General features: G+C 42.6%; 2 protein-coding genes across 8 annotated transcripts in view; one reads left to right on the forward strand and one right to left on the reverse strand.

Annotated features, from left to right (window-relative positions):
• Nucleotides 1–14,151, reverse strand: part of LOC1277104 (tyrosine-protein kinase Src64B) — a 73,115-nt gene extending 58,964 nt beyond the window's left edge. For 2 of the 7 annotated variants that reach the window (XM_061652368.1, XM_061652373.1), the window contains exons 1-2: nt 14,010–14,151; nt 10,242–10,658 (exon numbers count right to left, since the gene is read on the reverse strand). The gene's annotated coding sequence lies outside the window, so the exon portion shown is untranslated. Of the gene's footprint in view, nt 1–10,241; nt 10,659–13,886 lie in introns of all 7 variants that reach the window. The other 5 variants (XM_061652366.1, XM_061652369.1, XM_061652367.1 and 2 more) reach the window with 3 other exon arrangements.
• A 3,167-nt stretch (nt 14,152–17,318) lies between these two features.
• Nucleotides 17,319–21,368, forward strand: LOC1277106 (histone deacetylase HDAC1). The gene is made up of 5 exons (XM_061650685.1): nt 17,319–17,705; nt 18,172–18,284; nt 18,358–18,475; nt 18,553–19,683; nt 19,790–21,368. Exons 1-5 carry the CDS (start codon nt 17,663–17,665, stop codon nt 19,864–19,866), a joined length of 1,482 nt encoding a protein of 493 aa, XP_061506669.1. The 5' UTR covers nt 17,319–17,662; the 3' UTR covers nt 19,867–21,368.
• Nucleotides 21,369–21,410: the final 42 nt, after the last annotated feature.

The raw sequence follows: 21,410 nt of genomic DNA on the forward strand, positions 1-21,410 counted from the left end.
ACAAATACACTCTCACTTGCTCATTATGAAAGGGTAGAACACGAACCATGAGCGTTGGAAGAAGCGTTCTTACCAAAAGAAAAGAGGCGGAAGTGCAAGTAAGTACGGAAGCTGGCAAAGAGGTACAGCAAAAATCCTTTAACCAGACAGCACAGAGTGAACGAACAACAGATTTGTGTTCTGTTTTTGGGTTTTTCCTTCCGTAATGATATGTTGGTTTCATTTGGTATGCAATGCAAATCTTTTCTATGAAAATATATTATGCATTAATGTAGAGATGCTTCAGGCATCACATTATCACGATTTCGTGTTTTGCTCGCTTTTCTTTTAAGTTTATTTAATTATCCTCATTACTGTAACGTCCCCATAACCCCGGTGAAATAAAGATAAAATGTGTTCCATATTCTGTACCTAACGATTAGTTAGAAGTTGCAAAAGACTTCCCCTTGGACGGAGAACAAATGACACTCACAACGCTACCACCACTCGGTTAAATGATGGGCAAGTTCAAGTATACCATCGACTGTATATCCATTCACACATACTCTTCCACTTTCCTATATGCTCCTCCGATGAGTACAAGGAACAGGAAAATGTCTTCTAACACTTCAAACGAACGAAACCGTGAAACAGTGGAGAAAAAAACGACCACACATCTCTCTTTTTTGCCTCATTCATTATTCCTACCAAGTGTAGCTGAGCAAATCGGGCCCAGAGAACGATGCACCAGAACCAGAACGAGTCAGTCTGCACACCACGAACAAGAGGACGCTAGCTCGAAGTAACAAAGCAGATGAAAGTAGTAAAAGCAATATTTCCTCCTTTCATTGGACGCAGTTCCGTGCGGTATGGAGCTGTGGGTATCCGTATATCTGTTACACCATTTTAGTATCCTTCTCTGCCTGCTCGACGTAGTCGCATGTAACGCTTTCCATTAGCTCCGAAAGGACGAACGGGGTGCAGCAGCAGCAGCAGCAGCAAAAGAAAGTGCACGAAATAAATGATGCTAATAATCAAATACATTGCGCTTTGTGCAAACGATTTTACGAGGCCAACGCCAACCACGAGAGAGCGCATGGGTAAAAGCAAAAAGGATGGTAAAAGTCGGATGCTTCCTTAGACGCGAGACACAAATGAGCTACTATACAACGATGGAAAACGATGGAGGAGCAACACCGCCCATCTGGGGCCCCCACACCACAATGAGGAATGATTTGGGTTGTCCACAATCTCTCTTCCTTTTTGCAGGCTCTTTTTGTTTGCTTTCCAGCAAAACGCGTTCGTTCTTGCCAATATTGTGCAGCTTGTTGCAGCTGTTCGGGGCTACAAGATTCGAACGCGATGGGGCGATGTGGGTTTGGTTGCAAACAAATCACGAATGTCAACCCTACCACCACCACCTCCGCTGCCTGATGGTGGGCAGCATATTATCGTTTTGTTTATGGTAGCGAGCGAGCGAGCGAATGGTAAGCAAACATTAGGGCAGATTTGACGACGAGAAGCAACAGCAGCAGTGTGCGAATGTATATTTTTATGCAAAGACGGCGATGAAACAAAATGACAACACACGTTTTGTAAATGCAACTGACCGGCGCCCGGCCGATTGAAGGAAAATTGTTTTAATGTGCGTTGCACGAAAAAGAGTGTTACAAAGAGCGTTATAATTAAGTGTTTCAGAATAAATTTCAAAAAGAATAGGAAGGATCAGAAGAGGACATTTCATCGTACAGCAACATTTTAGTTAACTTGGGGATCATTTGAATCACGAAATGAATCATGAATTTGAATAATTGATCTTTGATGAATCAGAAAGCAACATTTTAGTTAACTTGGGGATCATTTGATTCACGAAATGAATCATGAATTTGAATAATTGATCTTTGATGAATCAGAAGTCATTGAGATATAAGAAATCTAATAAAGAATTAATTTGAATCATGAATTGTGTAAAGAATTTGAATCATTTAACTGAAATTGATTTAATGATTCGCCAAGTATTATTGAAATTTAAAGAATCAATAAAAAAAAGAATCGATAAAAAAGAATCAGATCATGAATTTTAATCACGAGCAACGAATTCTAGTATCAAATCATGAGTTATAATCTTTGCTTAACCTGATGATTAGTGAAAATTGCTTATTTAAAGAATTTAATAAAGAATCACTTGAATCACGAACCGAATCATGAATTTGAATATTCAATGTTTTATTGATTTGATGATTCAAGAATCATGGAAATATAACAACTCTGATAAAGAACCATTTAAACAACGAATCGTAAAAAAAATTTGAATCTTTGATCTGTAATTGATTTGATGATTCGAGAACCATGGAACTTAAAAAAACCTATTAAAAAACATTTGAACCACGAATCGAATCAAGAGTTTGATTCTTTGATTAATGTGATGATTCGTAAAAAAAATCAAATTCAAGGAATCTAATAAAGAATCACTTAAATCACGAATCAAATCATAAATTAGAAGCTTTGATGTTTGACTTATTTGAATCATGGAAATTCATGAATCATGTGAATCGTGAATCTTTGGAGCTGCGTAAGAGATTAATAGTGGGGAATGGTATTTATAAACCGTTCAATATTTACGAATCGTTCAATTAACAACAACTTTCCCAAAATCAAGCACGGCGAATGACTTTTTCACGATTCATAAACATGTTTGAGCCAAATTCAGATTTACTGAAAGATTTATTTAAATTAAGCTATCTGACTCAGATTAACAATACAACAATTTAAAAGATCCATCCAAAAATACTTGAAACGATTCAACAACATCTACTACGTACACGAAAACTGCTCAAAACCCGTTGATCTGGAGCATTGCAATAAACCCACAGCAGAACAGACTCTCCCCACTCGGTTGCGGTTCAGTATTTTTGGAAGCTTTTCGCTACATGCTGCCCACACCTTTCTGCCGTCCAGACGAAAGCATCGCGACACTTTCAGCACCTCTTCTCGCCGCTGCTCCCGCTGCTCCAACAGCCAGCCAGACGGAAGAATCGGTCCGAGGCGTATAAATTGTGGCGGCGTTGCACATTGTCCGGAACAATGCTAATGCCACCGGCACCGGCATGCTGCTGCTGTCGTTGCACTCTTTTGATGAAGTAGAGCGAACGGGGTTCTGCTCCATAAGGATGGCCTCAACTTCGACCCATACATGGACCATGCTGCTGTTGTTGCCAAGGGGATCAGCAGCCCAGCCGGACCAACAGACATAACAAAACCGACCCCCGGCGACGGGGGTTTGTGTGGGTTTTATGCTGACTTTTTTCCCCTTGCCTAACGCTTCCCGAAAGAGAGCAAGGACATTAGTGCAGCGGTGACGACGAAAGCAGACAGGGGGTTTCAGTAAACTTCAGGCTGCAATTGTTAGCAAGAGTTTAGCGGTGAGCGAGGAATTCAACGCACACCCACACGTAAACTTTGGCCGCGAGTTCGTTGGTTTGGTACGTTTTTTGTGGTGTTTGTTTGAAGATCCGTCTTTCCCATTTCGCGCACGCCGATAGTTGTCTACCGATCGTAAAGTGAAAGTGCATTTTATAGCTCCGCTGTTACGTTGGCAGCACGGACTCGGGCCTGGCTGCGTTGGATCTTTCGGGTGTAATCAATTTTATATGGTGGTCAACGGTCAACAAACTCTAAGTCCGTTTTCGACATCCTTTTTCGGGTGTGCTTTTAGGGTTGCAAAAAACCGATAAAAAAAACGGAACCGAACAAAGGTGATTAATAACGGGCAAATGGTTGATTGAAATTAATACAACGAAGAGAGCTGTCAACGGATAAAATAAAGACACACATATAATAAAAACGCCAGCAAGCACGTTCCTTCAACCTACCCACGAAGGAAAAAAACGACGGCAACGAAAACTGGCTGGCTCATGCACAAAAATGCATCCCCGAAACAATTGCGCGTTGGTTGTGCGGCGGCGACGGCGGGATGTAAATCAGCCTCATTTATCAAACCACCCACTCGGGGGGAGAAAAAGGGTTGCTTTTTTTTAGTTTTGCTTTGCCCCTGCAAGCACAAATTGGGTGTTGAGCTATATTCGTGGGCGGGTGTGGGTTCAAGTTTTGGCGGTTTATGTTGCGAATCTATCTACTCCCACGGAGTAAGTACTGGTTATCGTCCTGTAGGTGGCGCGTTTGACAGGCCAGCATGCATACAATTAGGTGTAATTCTTGTTCGTAGCTTTTTGGGTGTTTTAAAATCGTGGTGCAGTATTTTCCGAAAAATTCTGTGACATCTTTACCAAAAACACCCTGCTTTAAAAGCCCACAATAGCCCAGAATATTTAGAATTGTTTGAGTGTTTTAGTTGAACCTTAACCAAACTGTTTTGACATTTCCGTTTCGTCATTTTTTTTTTTTCATTTTAACCAAATTACCTCTTCAAAAGCGTACATTACGGACGTACTACAATAACATACTTGTTTCCATGGTGGGCATTGTCATCAAGTCAGTAGAACAGGAATGTTATTTGACATTTGTTTGCTTATTGTTACATTTTCTACAACAATGAATCACAATAACTCATGGCACACACACATATGTTATGCTCAAAAGCGTAAAAATAGGCATCAATTTGAGTTAGATGTGGAGTAAATACTGCTTACTGTGGTTTTGAGCACTCTGCTGATACATTCAATATTATGTATACATTAAAACCACTCGTATTTTGGTGGTGAAGCGATGCAGAAACTTAGTTTTTTTTTGTAATTATTATCACTTAACAAATACAATATAATAACCAGTGCTGCAAAATGTCATGAGTATCACGAGATTTTCACCAACGAAAACCATGAACATATCCGTGGTAGCTTGATGCTCATTGCTGATAGTCAATAAAAGTGCGTCATGAATTCTTGAGTCTAACGCGATACTCTGAGTGACAAGCTTAGCTCAATGCCGGCGCAAGCATAATCATGATTTTTTTCTGCCTGTGAACAGTGCTGCCAAATGCCACTGTTTCATGACTGAAACGAAGCTCAGATCACGTACACAACTGAGATGATCAATGACTATACTCAAACAGTTGCAGAATCGATCACATGCTTGGTGACATTTTGATTACCACCCAACTCTTGGTCACTCACTTGGTCACGACATTTTTGTCGGCGATAATCACGAAATTCTTGGAATATACTTGGCGCGTGGGCTCTAGCAACAAAATTAGCATGATTTCTCCCTCTGTATCTGTTTTGATTATCTGTCGGGTCAAACGGAGCGAGAAAACATGCTCATTTTGTTTCTTGGAATCACTCGCACGCACCGCATATCTCCCATGACCATCGCGATGATCACCGACTGAAAATGTCGCAACCAAGTGATTGACCAAATGTTGGCCTACACAATGTCACCAAGCATGTTATGATCGCACCAACTGTTTGAGGCTCGGCTCTGATCATCACAGTAGAGCTCGTGACGCTGACATGATTTTGTTTCAGCCGGAATTTGTCATGACTATGTCAGTGACATTTTGCAAAACTGATCACAGCAACAAAAAAAAGTCGAGAAATAGTGACTGACCAAGCGATGGTCGCAAACATGTCATGAGCATGTATTAGTCACACCAACCGTTCTGAGTATCACCTCTGATTATCACAATTGAATAAGTGACGCTGATATGGTTTTTGTTTCAGTCAGATTTTTTTATGACATCGATAGTGCCATTTTGGGCTGGTCTGGTGATACAGTCGTCAATTCGTACGACGTAACAACATGCCCGTGATGGGTTCAAGTCCCGAATAGACCGTGCCCCCATACGTAGGACTGACTATCCTGCTATGGTAACAACAAGTCAAAGAAAGCCAAGCTCACTTCACCAGTGGGTACAGGCAGGCCTTGACCGACAACGGTTGTTGTGCCAAAGAAGAAGAAGAAGAAGAAGAAGTGACATTTTGCAGCACTGATCATAACTATAAAGGTATTGCAATCAAGTTCATTTACTGTACATGAAATGTTGTTTAAGATTAGAAGATCCCTCATTTAACTGCCAGACTATGCCACATCTAAAAGTCGTAGTAAGATAAAGCATGAAATCATTTCACCGGATTTTGTACCAATTTCAATGTTAAAATTAAACTGAAATATGACACAAAGTGTACCGTGACACTATTTTGTTGTATAACTAGTATTATAACTAAGAGTGACGTTCAATCTAACAAAACGTGTTTTTTACACACAAAAAAAGACACTGGAAACAGCCTCCGACATTACCCGCTCATATTTGACACATTTGCAAAATAAAAAACGACCCGTTTCGAACAAAACACCGGCAGCTGAACCGCACAAATTGCGGTGTTTGGTTTCGGTAGCGTTGAAAACCCACATTGATCATTTCGACAAATTGATTTTTAGATAGAAGCATTCAGTGCCGACTAAAACCAAACAGAAAAGAAAGAAAGGAGCCCAGAGAAGCATGAAAAAACTGAAATCGATAAAAAAAAACTGAACCATTCGAAACGAACTGAAATCTGAATATGTCATCAAATCGCTTTTAATGGTTTAAGGGAGAGAGCAAGAAACAAAAACACACACACACACAATCTTGCAAGAGACCATGGATCGTGCGGCGGTGAAATTCGATACCCATTCCCTATCGATAGAGAGGGCCTGGAGGTCGCAGTTTCAATCCGATTCGTTGCTCAGCGAACGAACAAACGAAAGGGGTTAATTTGTTCCGAGCCCCAACTCGTGGAGATGAACGTAAGACACACGTTGTGGAGAAAAAGGGTACAAAAACAAAACGGACGAAAAGATCGAAAAACCGGTCAGCGATCAGCTGCTGTCCGTGATCGTGTGCCTGCATGCTTGACGAGTGGGGCGCCCCAACTTGAAGACGTAAAATCCTTCCAGGGGGGGACGAACTGTGTCTGACCGATCGATCAACAGTAACATACAAATAAAAAAAAGAGTTTCTACACATCACACAGAGATGTGTTAGACGGGAAAGAAATCACTCACTGCTAGCTGCCCCCATGCTAAGAAATTCCGCGGACAGCAGAGAGCGAGAGAGATGAATCGAATCGAACAGCGGCCAAGCAAAAGAAGCATTGGAAACGTTTACGTTTGAAGTGTCAGAGAGTGCGCCCTCCATCCGAATGTGCCTTTGGCATTGGCGCGTTCTCCGGAGCAGAGCATTTTGTGAGGCAAAACAATAACAAACGATAAGAGGAGATGACACCACCACGACACGACCGCGACCAAATGTTCCACACACAACACAACATGCACACACGCGCACGCACAAGATGAAGAGAAGAACGCTAAACACGATCCCACCAAACGCAACGCAACCATGAAACATATCTTCCACCATATCAACCCCGTCCGACTAGCGAGGAACAGACCATAGCGGAACCCATTGTAGCGCACATGGTGTGGTTTGTGAAGAATTTTGGGGTTCTGGGGTTTGTTCTGGGGCTCGTGCACACGTTCTTCGCCCCAAAAGGTGTGTTTTTGTCGTCTTCGTCGCCTGGGCCGAGGAGAGGGTACTATCGGGTCGTCCCCGCGACGGCGACGGTGTCGGTTTGCGTATTTTTGACTGTACACACACAAAAAGCCACGAGACCGAAAACTTCACTTTCATCTCGCACACGGCGGCTTCAAAATGATGTTCTTAACGCCCTTTTTGTCCTCTTCTGCTGGGGATGATAGTAGCATGTTAAATGACGACAAAAACACATCACACGCGCACGTATCACGGTCAAAGAAAACATTTCCCTTTTTTCGTTTTGGTTGGCTCTCGCTCGAAGTTATCAAACAACATAATCTTTTCACAATTTCTTTTAACCCGACCCCGAAAATGGGTTTTAGTCGCTTTTAGGCGTTTGGAGGGTTTCTTTCTTTCTTTTCGGCTTTGGCTTTCTGCTACTAACAAACCCTCCCTCTAACGTGGCGATGAAATTAAGGTGGTGCACACAAATCTCAGTACCAAAAAAAGAATTCCGTCACGATACAATCGCTTTGTTGAAGAGCGATGAGTGCGCGAGAAACGTTTTCTTGTACAGAATTGGGTAAGGCACGCTAGGCACAGAAGCTTTTACCCCTTTTTACACCTTTTCGCTAACGTAGATTCTTTACGGGTGATATGGTAGTGAAATTTTCACCAGATATGTATCAATGCTTTTAACAGCAGCAAACTGAAAACGCGATTGAAGCGGAAATCAAAGAAATCCTGGTCACGGCACCACATTTTGTTAGAATGGTTAAATGAATGAGTTTGCATGTTACGCAAAGGATTTGGTATTTGTATCCTAGTCACGGCACCAACTTTTCAATCTTGAGTAATTGAGATGTACTCCAACTAATGTAGCGATGCAAATCCTAGTCACGGCACTAAAACATTTGTACTAAAATGTATGTCTTGCGATCAGATACTTTTTGTTTGCGTTAAATGTTATTGATTTTCTTCTCCAATCTCTAATAATACCCATAAGACTGACAATCATGCCTTTGCTAGGATACACAGTATACTCTGTCACAGATAGCAAAGACCATAAGGCGGCTTTAATGGCAGACCAAGACCGACATCCTTTTTAAGAGCAGAATGTTAATTAATTAAATATCTGTTACTAATTAACATTACCCAGTATGTCATGTATCTATTCTGACTTTGTTACTTCTTCTCGCAGTATTATGAAGAACATCCGAAGACACACACACAAAAACAGTTTAGTAAAGTTTAACGCAAGCCAACTAAATGCAACCTATAAGAGCCCAACTTTGTAAGATGAGTTAGAACAACCACAGCCAAACAAACACACTTTAAGCTGACGATCCTACCCCATGTTTGCTGTTGCTGCTTCTATTGCTACCTTCACCCCATCAAAGCTCCTCTTCTCCAAATGCCTATCTAAAGGTCCGGCTGGTCAAACGTCTATGACAGGCCGGAATGACATCATCTGCAGGCAGGCATACTCCTCTCAACTACCATCCTTTTCCGTTGCTGCTAATGTTTGCTGAGGTGCTGCTGCTGCTGTTTGCCGGTTGACCTCTTCGCTTTTTTCCCCAAACTACACTGGCACTGCTCTGTCCACCGGCGACTTGTCAAATACACGTCCCAAGAACCTTAGCAGCAGAAGTAGCGGTATGCAGAAGAAAATTTTATTCCATGCTTCGGCGGTACCTTCGGCAAGACGAAAAGTTCTGTTCTGTGGTGCCGTAATCGTCGAGCAAGGGGTTTTTCGGGCTTCGAAAGGTGACGGCCGTTTTGGTATGTTGGTATGTCAAAAATGCTACGTACGAGGACTTGTAGGAATGTTCGTTAGGCCCCAACCAAAACTGGTTCACTAATGTTTTATCGATGGAGGAGCGAAATTTGAACAAGAATAATTCTTCATAAAAACCATAAAAAACAAAATGCAATATGTTCCCAGATATTACGCAGTAAAATTTTGAAAGTTTTTTGTGCAAAGTGATACCGAATTTGAGACAAATATTGAATGTCTGAAAATTCCAAAGTACTTCTAACTTCTTAATCTAATATTATTCTCCACAATTTCACGTAAAGCGTACGAGGACATCAAATACAGTTGTCCATTGTAAGAATCTCGAAACGCCACTCGAAAAACTTCCGAAAACTTCACCCTACACCCTGGAGCTCGCCATGAGTCAACCGGAGAGGAAGGGCAAACGGTAAACAAAAACGCATGCGTGTAGGCGAACGAGGCCCAGAGAGCGTTTCTTTCCATATGCCTATCGGGATGACTGTTAGAAACCGCTCTAAACGTTAATCCAAATCAAATTCATGCTCGAAAAAAACATTAATAATCAATTTCCTGGAAAGAAGTAAACAACATAATCAAGTTTGCAAAGGCTAAATATTGTCCAAATCTTCAAAATCCCAGGAATCACACTGAAATTGCCAGAACATTTTACATGACTAATGCAAATGTATTACCACTTCCTATCGCAGATATGTGTCGCTCCTTTCTACAAATTGAATAACGTGTTCTGGCGTGTTTAAGAACCAAAACATGGGGTAAGTAAGAAAGCTTATACACTATTGATTAACCTTAAAAAGGCGCCACCCTTTCAAAATCCCCAGGCAATGAGTAATATTTGCCGAAGATATTAAACCACAAACACATAAAACTAGCAAATATTTGCTAAACGATAGCGAGATAGTGGCAGCAAATCACGCATGACTCGCCTAAACATCTCAGAATTCGTCCAAAAATGACAATGACTAAGAAAAAAAAATAATAAACATCATTTTTGCTTACCTTTCTTTAAATTTTGTTGCAAAGATGCGGCCAACCGATCCGATAATCCGATTTCGTAGGAAAAACCTAACTCCACTTATCGAGAGAGTTTGATGATATGCAGCCCCGCTAGACTCCTCTCTTCCTCCACACGCTGGGTAAACCGTTCTACCGTGCAGCTCTTTAACTTTTCATCCAAACTCGGGCCAAAAATTCACCCACCTACACGCACCCACACACACACGCGCACACACAAGCACAACTGAGACGACGTCTGAGCGCTCTTTTTTTTAAAAGAAAATTTTCCACACCCACTTCTATTTTATTTCCACAAAAACATACGCCACGCGCATTCACACACCTTCAGAAATATAGTAACACGAATTTTTTACATATTTTCTCTTATTTTCCACTGCACTTCTGCACCACAACACTGCACTGTAGAAGAAAAGGAGCGGCAAAAGGATAGTAGTAAATTAACCAGTACCACATTAATGCAGGAAAAGCGAGACTGCACCAAGAAACGGCGAAACTGCAGCAACAGCACTTGAAGTTACTACAACTTAGCGGAGAATTTCCTCTGTACGCTTTGCGAGTAAACACCAAACAAGCAACAAAAAACAAGATATTGAATAAGGAAACTTATATTCTTTTTAACCAAATTCTTCCCACGTCTAGCAAAACTATTGCTATGGCCGGCAGGAGCATTACAAATTCTTGATCCTTCGTTCCACCCCGGTTTGAATGTGTAGTTGAAGGGTATGAACATGCGGAATGTTGTTGTACCATGCAAAATTGGAAATTCTTTACTCTCTTTGCGCTGTGTTTAAAACATGAAGGGGAGAAGATAGTGAAATCAACTATGCAATACGACAAGGGGACTTAGACCGTTGGTACGACCCTAATATATAAATAGTTTTCCACACATTTCTTTTATTGTTTTTTCCACGATCAATGAATTATTTGAATAGAACGATTTCCTAGTTTTCTAAGCGATATTATTTAATTTGTATGTTAACGTACTTTCGGTAGCATACTTAACATGATTTAGCAACTAGAAACTATCTTTTTTTTATGTTAGGTCCTTCATCATAACTAAACCGTTTTTGCATAAATTGCGATAGAAGTCGACTCAATTATTCTTTTTTTGTATTATTTAAATTGATCGTTTAATCTTGTTACAATAACCGTAATTAATTTAACCGATATTAAGCAAATCAGCAATTCCTTGAATTTGTATGGCATACTTTTAATGAAGACTTTTAATGAATAATAAGAAAAAATACTGACTTCTCCAGTGACAAATTTTAAAATAACGTCCAAAACGGAAGGTTCTCTCCTGTCGCTGCCGAGAACCTCGTGGTATTTGTGAAGCATTGCGTTACTTCCTGTTTATATCCCTTCCCAGTGCCTTTCCTCCTCCATCTCCTCCATCACGGAAATGGGAATAATACACACACCCACAAATACAGTCAAAGAAACACCAACACTAGCGGCCAAACGCAGCACACAAAGCATACTTCCCCCCAAAACCTTCCAATCCCTAGCGCGCTCGTACTACTCTCGGAAGAGGTTGCAGTTGTATGGGTGTTGTTACACTTCCCTCCAACGGGGCTCATGCCCCCCCCCCCCCCCCCCACCCCGTCTTACTCCCCGGCAGGCTTTTGATGAAGCGCCGCCGCCATGGCGCATTTATCGTCCTTTTCTTCCTTCGGTCGGAAAAGTGAGGGCACGTGATGGAGTGTGCGTGTGCGTGAGCGTGTCTTTGTGTGTTGTGTGGGGACACCGTTTGGGAATGTAGGGTATTGTTAGATTAAAAATTGTTTTTAAAAAATCCAAATATTGTTTCATTTTTCTAAATATTACGTCCATTCCTAACTCTCGTGAAAATTGTCAAGTGTGCAGAACAATGAAAATAGTTGCCGCCTGCTTTGATTCGCCACAGCCACACAGCCACACACACTCAAGCGCTAAAGGCCGGGGCCGCTTTGCCTTTTCCCGGTTGCTATTTGGGTGTTGCTTGGTGATGCTCTCATCATCGCCCAATATTGCTACACGCAGCAGCAGCAGCAGCAGCAGCAGCAGCAGCATAACAACATTACCCGACACGAGCACAAGCACGCACGCACGGACGCAAGCATGGTAAATACCGGGGCATTTGGATTTGCATGTTACAGAACGAGAAGGGAGTGAGAGAGGGAGAAGGAAAAATATGTGCCCTGTTTCTCTCCTCCCCTTTCCGGGTGGAGAACAAAACATCGAATGTGAAAAGCACGCACGAACTGCATTTTTACAGAGCAGTGCGCATAAAAATAGCCACTCAAGTGGTGTGTTTATAGATTGGACATTGTTCTATCAAACGGTGAGAATGGGCAATGAATAAAATTTTGGATTGCATTGAATTATCTGATTTTTTTGGCCTTAATTGTTAATTATAAAAAATCTATATAATAAGTTTCACAAATTTAAGAAAGCATAATAATCTATTCCCCATCAAATTTAATGTAAAAAAAATTGAAGCTAACTTTTAGAAAAAACAAAATATTTCAATTTTCAGTCACGATAACTTTCAGCCGTCTTTTCTTCCTTCCTCAAAAAAGAAAACCCTTCGCCCAACTTTTCTTCTGTGACGGCTGTCAACGGCAACTGTTGTCGGGTATGCGTTTGTTGCCCGACCACGCACACACACGCACACCGCGCTGCTTTGCCAGGAATCCCCGGGGTTCCCTGGCCTGAGCTAAGGAACCTCCTCCTGCTGCCGCCGCCACCCTCCGCCTGTTCGGTCCGTTGTGCCATGTTTGCTGCGTTTGTTTTGTTTTAAAACGCCCAGACGGTACGGCACATACATACTCGATACTCGCACACACCCACACACACATATGCACCGCCACCCATACATGCGCACCAGCAAACACGCCATTGCTTTGTGTGTTGTTCGTTTTTCACCGGAAAAGGAGGCATCTCTACCTTTCCCTTCTCGCCGAACAAGGATGCGCCTCTAGTGTGGCTGTGTGAGAGTGGTTGATGTGAGTTTAATTTTTGTCTTGTTTTAATTCTTTCGGCGTTTAAAAGCGAATGTAACGTTATAAAACTGCAATTGTTTCACTTTTAATCGATTTGCTGCTGCACTGCTGCACACACCCCCGAACAAAAAAACGGAGTACGCACACGCACTTATGCCTGTACAGAGTATGCTGTTTGGTACACGCACACTTTCGTACACACTTTACGCATCCGAAAAAGGATACCACCCGTGGTCCTGCGCGCACGCACTCACACAAGCGCTTTCTTGCCCGAAATTTGGCTTTGCCTTTGCCGTTCGCCGTTTGCTGTGTGTCGGTTGCTGCAGCAACGCCACACACATCCAACAGTCACGCGCACACACACACACAGACACGCACACAGTGACAGGGGGTAAATTAAACGATCAAATTAGAATCCTAATTTCGGTTCTTCCGTTTTCCTCGCTTCTCGTTCAATTGATTAGCGGAGGCCATTGCACCGATAAGACCGCTTCGTTACTTCGCCAGCAAAACAGTACACACTAAATACACTGAAACAGCGGCGGGGTAGTTTTTCCGGGGCAGTTTTTTCTTTCTTTGATTGCACCGAAAAAAAATTACCCCAACAAATCACCCTTTTTTCAACTGCTACAGCTTAGCTTACACACCATCTAGCCAATGCACTGGACCCCCGCACTGCGTGTGGCTAGCAAGGGAAACCCGCAGACGTACCGATTTCCTGTACGCTTTCTGTAAACTTTTATACTATTGAATCACAACTATTCACCATATTTTGTAGCGTTTTTCACTCAGCTATTGGGATTTTTCAAACAAAACACACCAACGCGAGCGATGGGCACGACACGGACAGAGACGTGCAAACACTTTCAACTCTGAATTCAGACTGATCCAAGAGCGAGAGCAGCTCGCACACGGTTACTCGCGACAACCCGTTGCGTAGCGAGAGAGGACTAAGCACCCAACGAACATTTTGAAGCGCACTGGCACAGTCCAGGTCGCAAGCGGGGATAAGTTGTTTCGAGTTGTTAGATACAGGCGGTCCCCGAGATACACGGTTATTGGGGACCGAAAACGGCCGCAAAATACCGCGTATCTCGAATTTCCGCGTAAGTCGAATCTCGTGATTTCCAGCCAAAATATCACTAATTTTCGTGCAATTTTGCAAGTAGGGGGTGGTTTTAGCCACCAAATTAATTATTTGATATGTTTCTAATGAATTGAACAGTTTTAATTTTTTTTAATTGGCATTTTACATTTGATCAACACGGAAATTATTTGGTTTTTTGACAATGGATGTGTCAAATCAGTACAATTTGCTCCAAGAACTGTCAAATTTTGAAAACCGCGTATCTCCAAATCCGCGTATAAGAGGTACCGTGTATCTCGGGGACCGCCTGTAGTGCTAAAATGTATTTTTTTCTATTTTGTGACACAAGTTATACACAGGACGTTGCACCGGATACATCACAACTGTGGCTGCAATCGAATTTCCATCATGAAAATAAAGTTTAAAATTGTACTAAATGCATTCATGTTGTGCTAAAAATGCTAATGAAATTGACAATGACGGTCAGATAAGCCAGCTTAAGTAACGTCTAAACCCATATAACCAAGATACCGAAAACGCCACCAATTTCCTGTACTAAAAATCCAGTTGTATCGAACAAAGCCAAAAAACTGTCAGATTGGTGGGTTAAACCACACATCTCCAGAAGCAGCCACTTCTATGTTTGTTCAAATCAGTTTTTTTATGCACGCGTAATTCATTTGCTCTACATATATCACCCCAAAATGTGTTTAATTGTGTAAAGGAAGTAATGAAACTTGTGTGTTTAAGTTCATTTGTTGTGAAACATGTTTGTGTAAGATGTGGATGTGTGTGTTTGTTTACTTGCAAATGGACTTTTTTATTTCGCTGGCCTGTGCATAGTTTATAGATTTATAATATTGCCGAAGTTATGTTGTGATGTAAGTGAATGAGTTAAAGTAATCAATGTGTTAAAATCATGTTCAGCATATTGACCTTAGCTCGCACTTGCTCCATCTTTTCCTCGTCAACATGTTTGGAAAAGGTGGGCCAAGTGCGGGCAAGGTCAATACATCTTATTAGAACTGACAGCTCCGATTGTTCTAAAATTTGGTGGGTTAACGACTGAATCGACCACCACTAACCCACGTGGGTTTGAAGTGGTTTTACAGTGGGTTAAGGCCGATTTTGTTATTTGGGAATTACCTGACCAGAATAAAAAATTTAAATATCCCAAACAACTAAAATTATTTCAAAAGGTAAAGGCCCCTTGACGACCAAAAAAAGCTTCCTCCAGCCTCCTCCAGATGCGCTAGTGAAAATCGAAATTGCACTACGGAGTACGATCAATGTAGCCCGGCCTTAACGAAATTCTAAATCTAAACATTTGTTTAACGCTAGTACTAAACTGATCAGATATTGGATAGTCAAGGACAGATTGGATAGTTCAAGCCAGTTTTTCTTAAAAGTGATCGCGCAAAATAGTATGGAAAAAAATATTTTGCATTAGTAAAAAGCGGTCAAAATTATACAGAGTGTGTGGTGATTTGCAAGTACAGAAACATCGATTTTAAACATAATGGCTGATGAGAGTTTTGTTCAGCTTCAATGCACATGAATTATACGTGTACAGTTAAAATTTAATAAAGTAGAAATACCGTGCGGCTAAACAGGATATCGCGAAATAAAATGCAGTGGAGCGCCGTTTATCCGGAATCATCGGGACTGTACCTCACTGGGATATGCGAATAACACGGATAATGAGTCACGGATAATGATATATATGATCACCAACTCCTGGTTAGGTTTCGGAAATTTTACATATTTTTTGATAAAAATAAACCAGTTTTTATTAACTTGTTTTAAATGTTTTTCCAATGAGAACATTTGAAATTTGCCATGAATTATAGTGTTTTTTTGTTAGGACAATATGCTCTTATAACCGCTTTTTCAAATATCCTCCTCATAACGCAATGTCACCTTTGTATTGAACTGTCATTTCTCAACAGCACGGATAAACCGAAAGCCGAATAAAAGGTACCCGTATAAACGGCGCTCCACTGTATTTAACAACTTGAAAGGGTTGGGAAAGATACAACATTCGCTCCGGAGAATCTTTGTAAGCGAAACATTCCCAAATGGAAAGAAAAGATGAACTGTCGACGGAAAATTAATGAAATGCTTGATATTGAAGTTCTTCAATGGATTTAGTTGCGTTTTTGCACACGTTATTAGCACATCACGTAGTTGCTGTGATGCGTTACTTAATAGATATTTCACCTGTTAAAAAGTTCTGAGTTAATTTTAATTTAAATCAAGTCGGTTCTACAGTTGCTTGAAAAATAGAATCGGATAAGTGGCACTTATCCAGCAATTTTAACTAATCTAACAAATATTTTTCAATAATGTTTTATCAAACCATCGCAAACCCTGTAGGTTGATTATTTTTAGTTGCCATCAGATTTATTGCAAACCAACCAATCACAATGACTCCATTAGGACTGTGATAGCAAAATAGACTATTTCCATTCATTATGATTGTTTCTGTAAAATAAATTACCTTTGCAAGTATAAATAAGAATCAAATGCTAGTTGAGCATGGCTAAAGCCTTTCTTAGGCAATTCTTGGAGTTTTTATATTGTTAAAAACGAGTTTTAGAGATTTTCCGTCAGTATTGCTGCAAGGTCTCAAACCAATATTTCATGTCAACCCTATTGGAAGTGTTAAGCAAATTAAGAATAACTGAATATAATTTTTAATTCCAAAATCGCACCTTCTGACCGCAGCCTTCTCAAGGGTTTGAACCGGCAAACACACAGCCGCGCACGACACGCTATTCAGCTGTACTTCGGAATTCCCTCTGTGGTTAGAAAGAGAAAACATTATCAAATGCTCATCCAACGACGAAAGTGAGAGCGAGGCATCTCCCTCTGTTGTTACCCCATTTCGCTCTCGCGCTAGCCAAACAGAGCGAGCGAGTGAGTGAGAAAAAAACAACGTCTTCACCCAAACATCGTATTCGCTCTCTCTCTCATTCTTCCCGATGACGTGGGGTTGCTGCGAGCGAATGAGTGCGGATCGGTGTGCTCTTTCTCTCGAATTAGTCTGAATTAAAACTCCAAAGTGTGTGCACGTACCGCGCCGTGTGCTTGCTGTGAGTTGATGTGTTTCGTTTTAAAATCCTTTTCACACGTGGAAAAAGATACGGTAGGGTAGTAATTTAAAGTGTAATCGCCAGTTCTACACACAGCCAGTTACCGATCTTTCGTGTGGCTGTAAAACGATACCCACAACGCCACAGCAACAATCCCCACGGACGGACGCACAGCCAATCGAGTTGACCAAGCCATCGTTTTCCGTCGAATAAAAGCGTAGCAAACAACAAAAAAACATGCAGTCACACAGCAAGAAACGCGTCTGCTACTACTACGACAGTGAGTAAAGTGATTTTCAGCGGCATTTTTCACACCCCGGTGACCACGGCGCCGCGGTACAAGCGGACCGGTTCAATCGTTTTCAAAATTTACGACCACCGTCACCTAGCGAACACTTGCGCACAACCGTACTATAAACAGCCAGATGCTTTTGTGCGAGCGCGCGTCCGTGTGTATGCGTGCGATCGCCCGTAAAGCGGGCGGATGCGCGCGCGTGTGTATGTGTGAGCTGGTGTCGAGTTTTTGAGCGGCATCGCACTACGGTCGTCAAGATGGAGTGTTCGCTAGGTTACAGTGGTGCTAAATTTTGGAAACTGAAAAAAGCAAGCATCACCCTCCACATGCGGCGTAAAGCAATTAAAGCGAACTTCTAACCTCAAGAGGTTGTTGCTTGATAACAGAACAAAGAATGCTTGTTTTTTGTCATTTCGTTTAACTAATTGTGATATACTTCTGTACCTTGTAGGTGATATTGGCAATTACTACTATGGCCAGGGACATCCGATGAAGCCGCACCGCATACGTATGACGCACAACCTGCTGCTCAACTATGGCCTGTACCGGAAGATGGAAATTTATGTAAGACTCTTGTTTATAATGGTCTCGGACTGCAATAGACTTATTTGGCGTTCTTTTTACCTTCATCCCCCAGCGTCCACACAAGGCGACGGCGGACGAGATGACAAAGTTCCACTCGGACGATTACATCCGGTTCCTACGCTCGATCCGTCCGGACAACATGTCCGAGTACAACAAACACATGCAGCGATGTAAGTTTACAATGATTCCCCCCTGTAGAAGAGGAACACTCTAATTGAATTCGTTCCCCGCCCGCTCCTTCCCTCAGTCAACGTCGGTGAGGATTGTCCCGTGTTTGACGGGCTGTACGAGTTCTGCCAGCTGTCGGCGGGCGGATCGGTCGCGGCAGCGGTCAAGCTCAACAAGCAGGCGTCGGAAATCTGCATCAACTGGGGCGGCGGTTTGCATCACGCGAAAAAGTCGGAAGCGTCCGGGTTCTGCTACGTGAACGACATCGTGCTCGGCATACTGGAGCTGCTCAAGTACCACCAGCGCGTGCTGTACATCGACATCGACGTGCACCATGGGGACGGGGTGGAGGAAGCGTTCTACACGACCGATCGCGTCATGACGGTCAGCTTCCACAAGTACGGCGAGTACTTCCCCGGCACGGGCGACCTGCGCGACATTGGGGCCGGCCGGGGCAAGTACTACGCGGTCAACATTCCGCTGCGGGACGGCATGGACGACGAGTCGTACGATTCGATCTTCGTGCCGATCATCTCGAAGGTGATGGAAACGTTCCAGCCGTCGGCGGTGGTGCTGCAGTGCGGGGCGGACTCGCTGACCGGCGATCGGCTCGGCTGCTTCAACCTGACGGTCAAGGGGCACGGCAAGTGTGTGGAGTTCGTGAAGAAGTACAACCTGCCGTTCCTGATGGTGGGCGGTGGCGGCTACACGATCCGCAACGTGTCCCGCTGCTGGACGTACGAAACGTCGGTCGCGCTCGGGGTGGAGATCGCGAACGAGCTGCCGTACAACGACTACTTCGAGTACTTCGGGCCCGACTTTAAGCTGCACATCAGCCCGAGCAACATGTCGAACCAGAACACGACCGAGTATCTGGAGAAGATCAAGAACCGGCTGTTCGAGAATTTGCGCATGCTGCCGCACGCGCCGGGCGTACAGGTGCAGCCGATCCCGGAGGACGCGATCAACGACGAGTCGGAGGACGAGGATAAGGTGGACAAGGACGAGCGGCTGCCGCAGCAGGACAAGGACAAGCGGATAGTGCCGGACAACGAGTTTTCTGATTCGGAGGACGAGGGCGAAGGCGGCCGAAGGGATAACCGGTCGTTCAAGGGTGGGCAGGGGGCAGGGCAGCAGCAGTCCCGCAAGCGGCCCCGCATAGAGAAAGACGGCAAGGCGGAGGAGGTGAAGGACGAGAAGGAGGCGAAAAGTAAGTTATTGGATTTCTTTTAAATCATTTTGAAGATCTTCCCTTTTTTGTGTGCTTGAATTAAATGGATAAATGTTATTAACGACGTTCTCTTCCCCCTTTCCAGTGGACACCAGCGGCGACAAGGAGGAAACCAAAACGACTGAGGAACCGGCCAAGAAGGAAACGACGGGCGTTGCATGATCCACGCTCTCCTCCTTTCGCAAGCAGCAGCAACCTCCGCCACCGTAATAACTCAACCGCCGTTCCCGTCTAACACTACTTTGACTTTCGGCGGTGGTGCAGTGTAGTTGTAAAGTACGGTTTAAGTTAAACGTTTGTTTTTTTTTGTTGCATTTTTGCACTCGATGGCCCGGTACAGGAGGAAGGTGCGAAATCCTGTGGATTCTCAGCACACATCGTGTTTGCGCGTGAATGGCGTGATGGTGGGGATGTAGTTTATTTGTTTAACTAAACTTCGGAATATTTTTTAACGCGTTTTTTGGGAGGGCGATAAGTGGTGTGATCGAATAAGCGAAACAACGGGAAAAGCTTACAAACCAATACAAAATCAGAATGGGGGGAGCATGAGTGTCGAATGCAATTATACTCTACTGATCTCAGGAAGGACGATAGAAACAACAGGAAGAAAAAAAAAATCATAGGCAACAAACCCTTGTAAACAGATACAAAAGATGAAAAAGGAAGCTACAACTCTCCATTTCAAAGAAACGATTTTTTCCTTCCTAAAATCCCACAAATCGTGACACAAACAGCAACAAACTAACTCATTAGAGAAGGTGAAGACACTACAAAACCAGTTAGGATGCAAAAACCAATTAGAATCGGCCGCAGGCAGGGGAATGCACAGGGTAAAGGATAGCACAATTAATCTCAATAGCTGGCCGTAAGTGATGCACAGACAAGTTTTATTTTTTTTTTTACATTCTTTAATTGATATCCTGTAATTTATACATCAAACCTTGTTTTCGTTAGCTCGTTTTTGCATTAAAGGAATAAGCTCTTTTCCTTGCAGTGGAAGAAGAACGCTTTCAAAATATCCGGACAAAAGCACGTGGTACAACACAATTCAAGATTTATTTTAATTCGCTACTCTCAAGGTAAGGTGTACGCTAATTGACGCTCGTTTGTACTCGCTGTTCTTCAAATTGTACATTAGGATAATGCACGAGAAGAAAGTAACGAAACTTGGAAACATATTTAAACTACAAACCAACAAACGGAAGAGACAGGGGAGGGAGCAAAAGAAGGATGATTCGCATTGCGAAGAATCCACGTATCATATACTATATGGTAAGGCCCAGGAGGGCAGTCAGTGTAAGCTGCCACACATCAACTAAAGGAATTTGAGCACAGGGTTCCGACATGAATTAAAAAAACCCGATAACGATACAAAAAAAAAACAAAAAAACAAACACACTTTAGCATATTAGGATATACAAAAAAAACCAATTGTCAGACTTATGGCGAAAAGGCGTAGAAAGAGCTATGTGAACTGTGTGTGGGTGTGTATAGCGTGTAAACACTAAGAAATTGTGACAAGAAGCCGCCGTCGACGCGGGGTCCTACTTGTTGCAAAGGAAGAGGAAGTATTACCAAGTAAATACGCAAAGAGACACAGAGCAGGGGAGACGAAGAGTACACATACCGACATACACGCGAATTTGCGAACTTTCCAAACTCAACCATCATTGTATTTATTTCTTTTTATTTTTACAGTGAAATAA

Source organism: Anopheles gambiae, chromosome 2 (genome assembly GCF_943734735.2).
Source record: "Anopheles gambiae chromosome 2, idAnoGambNW_F1_1, whole genome shotgun sequence".
Lineage (NCBI taxonomy): Eukaryota > Metazoa > Arthropoda > Insecta > Diptera > Culicidae > Anopheles > Anopheles gambiae.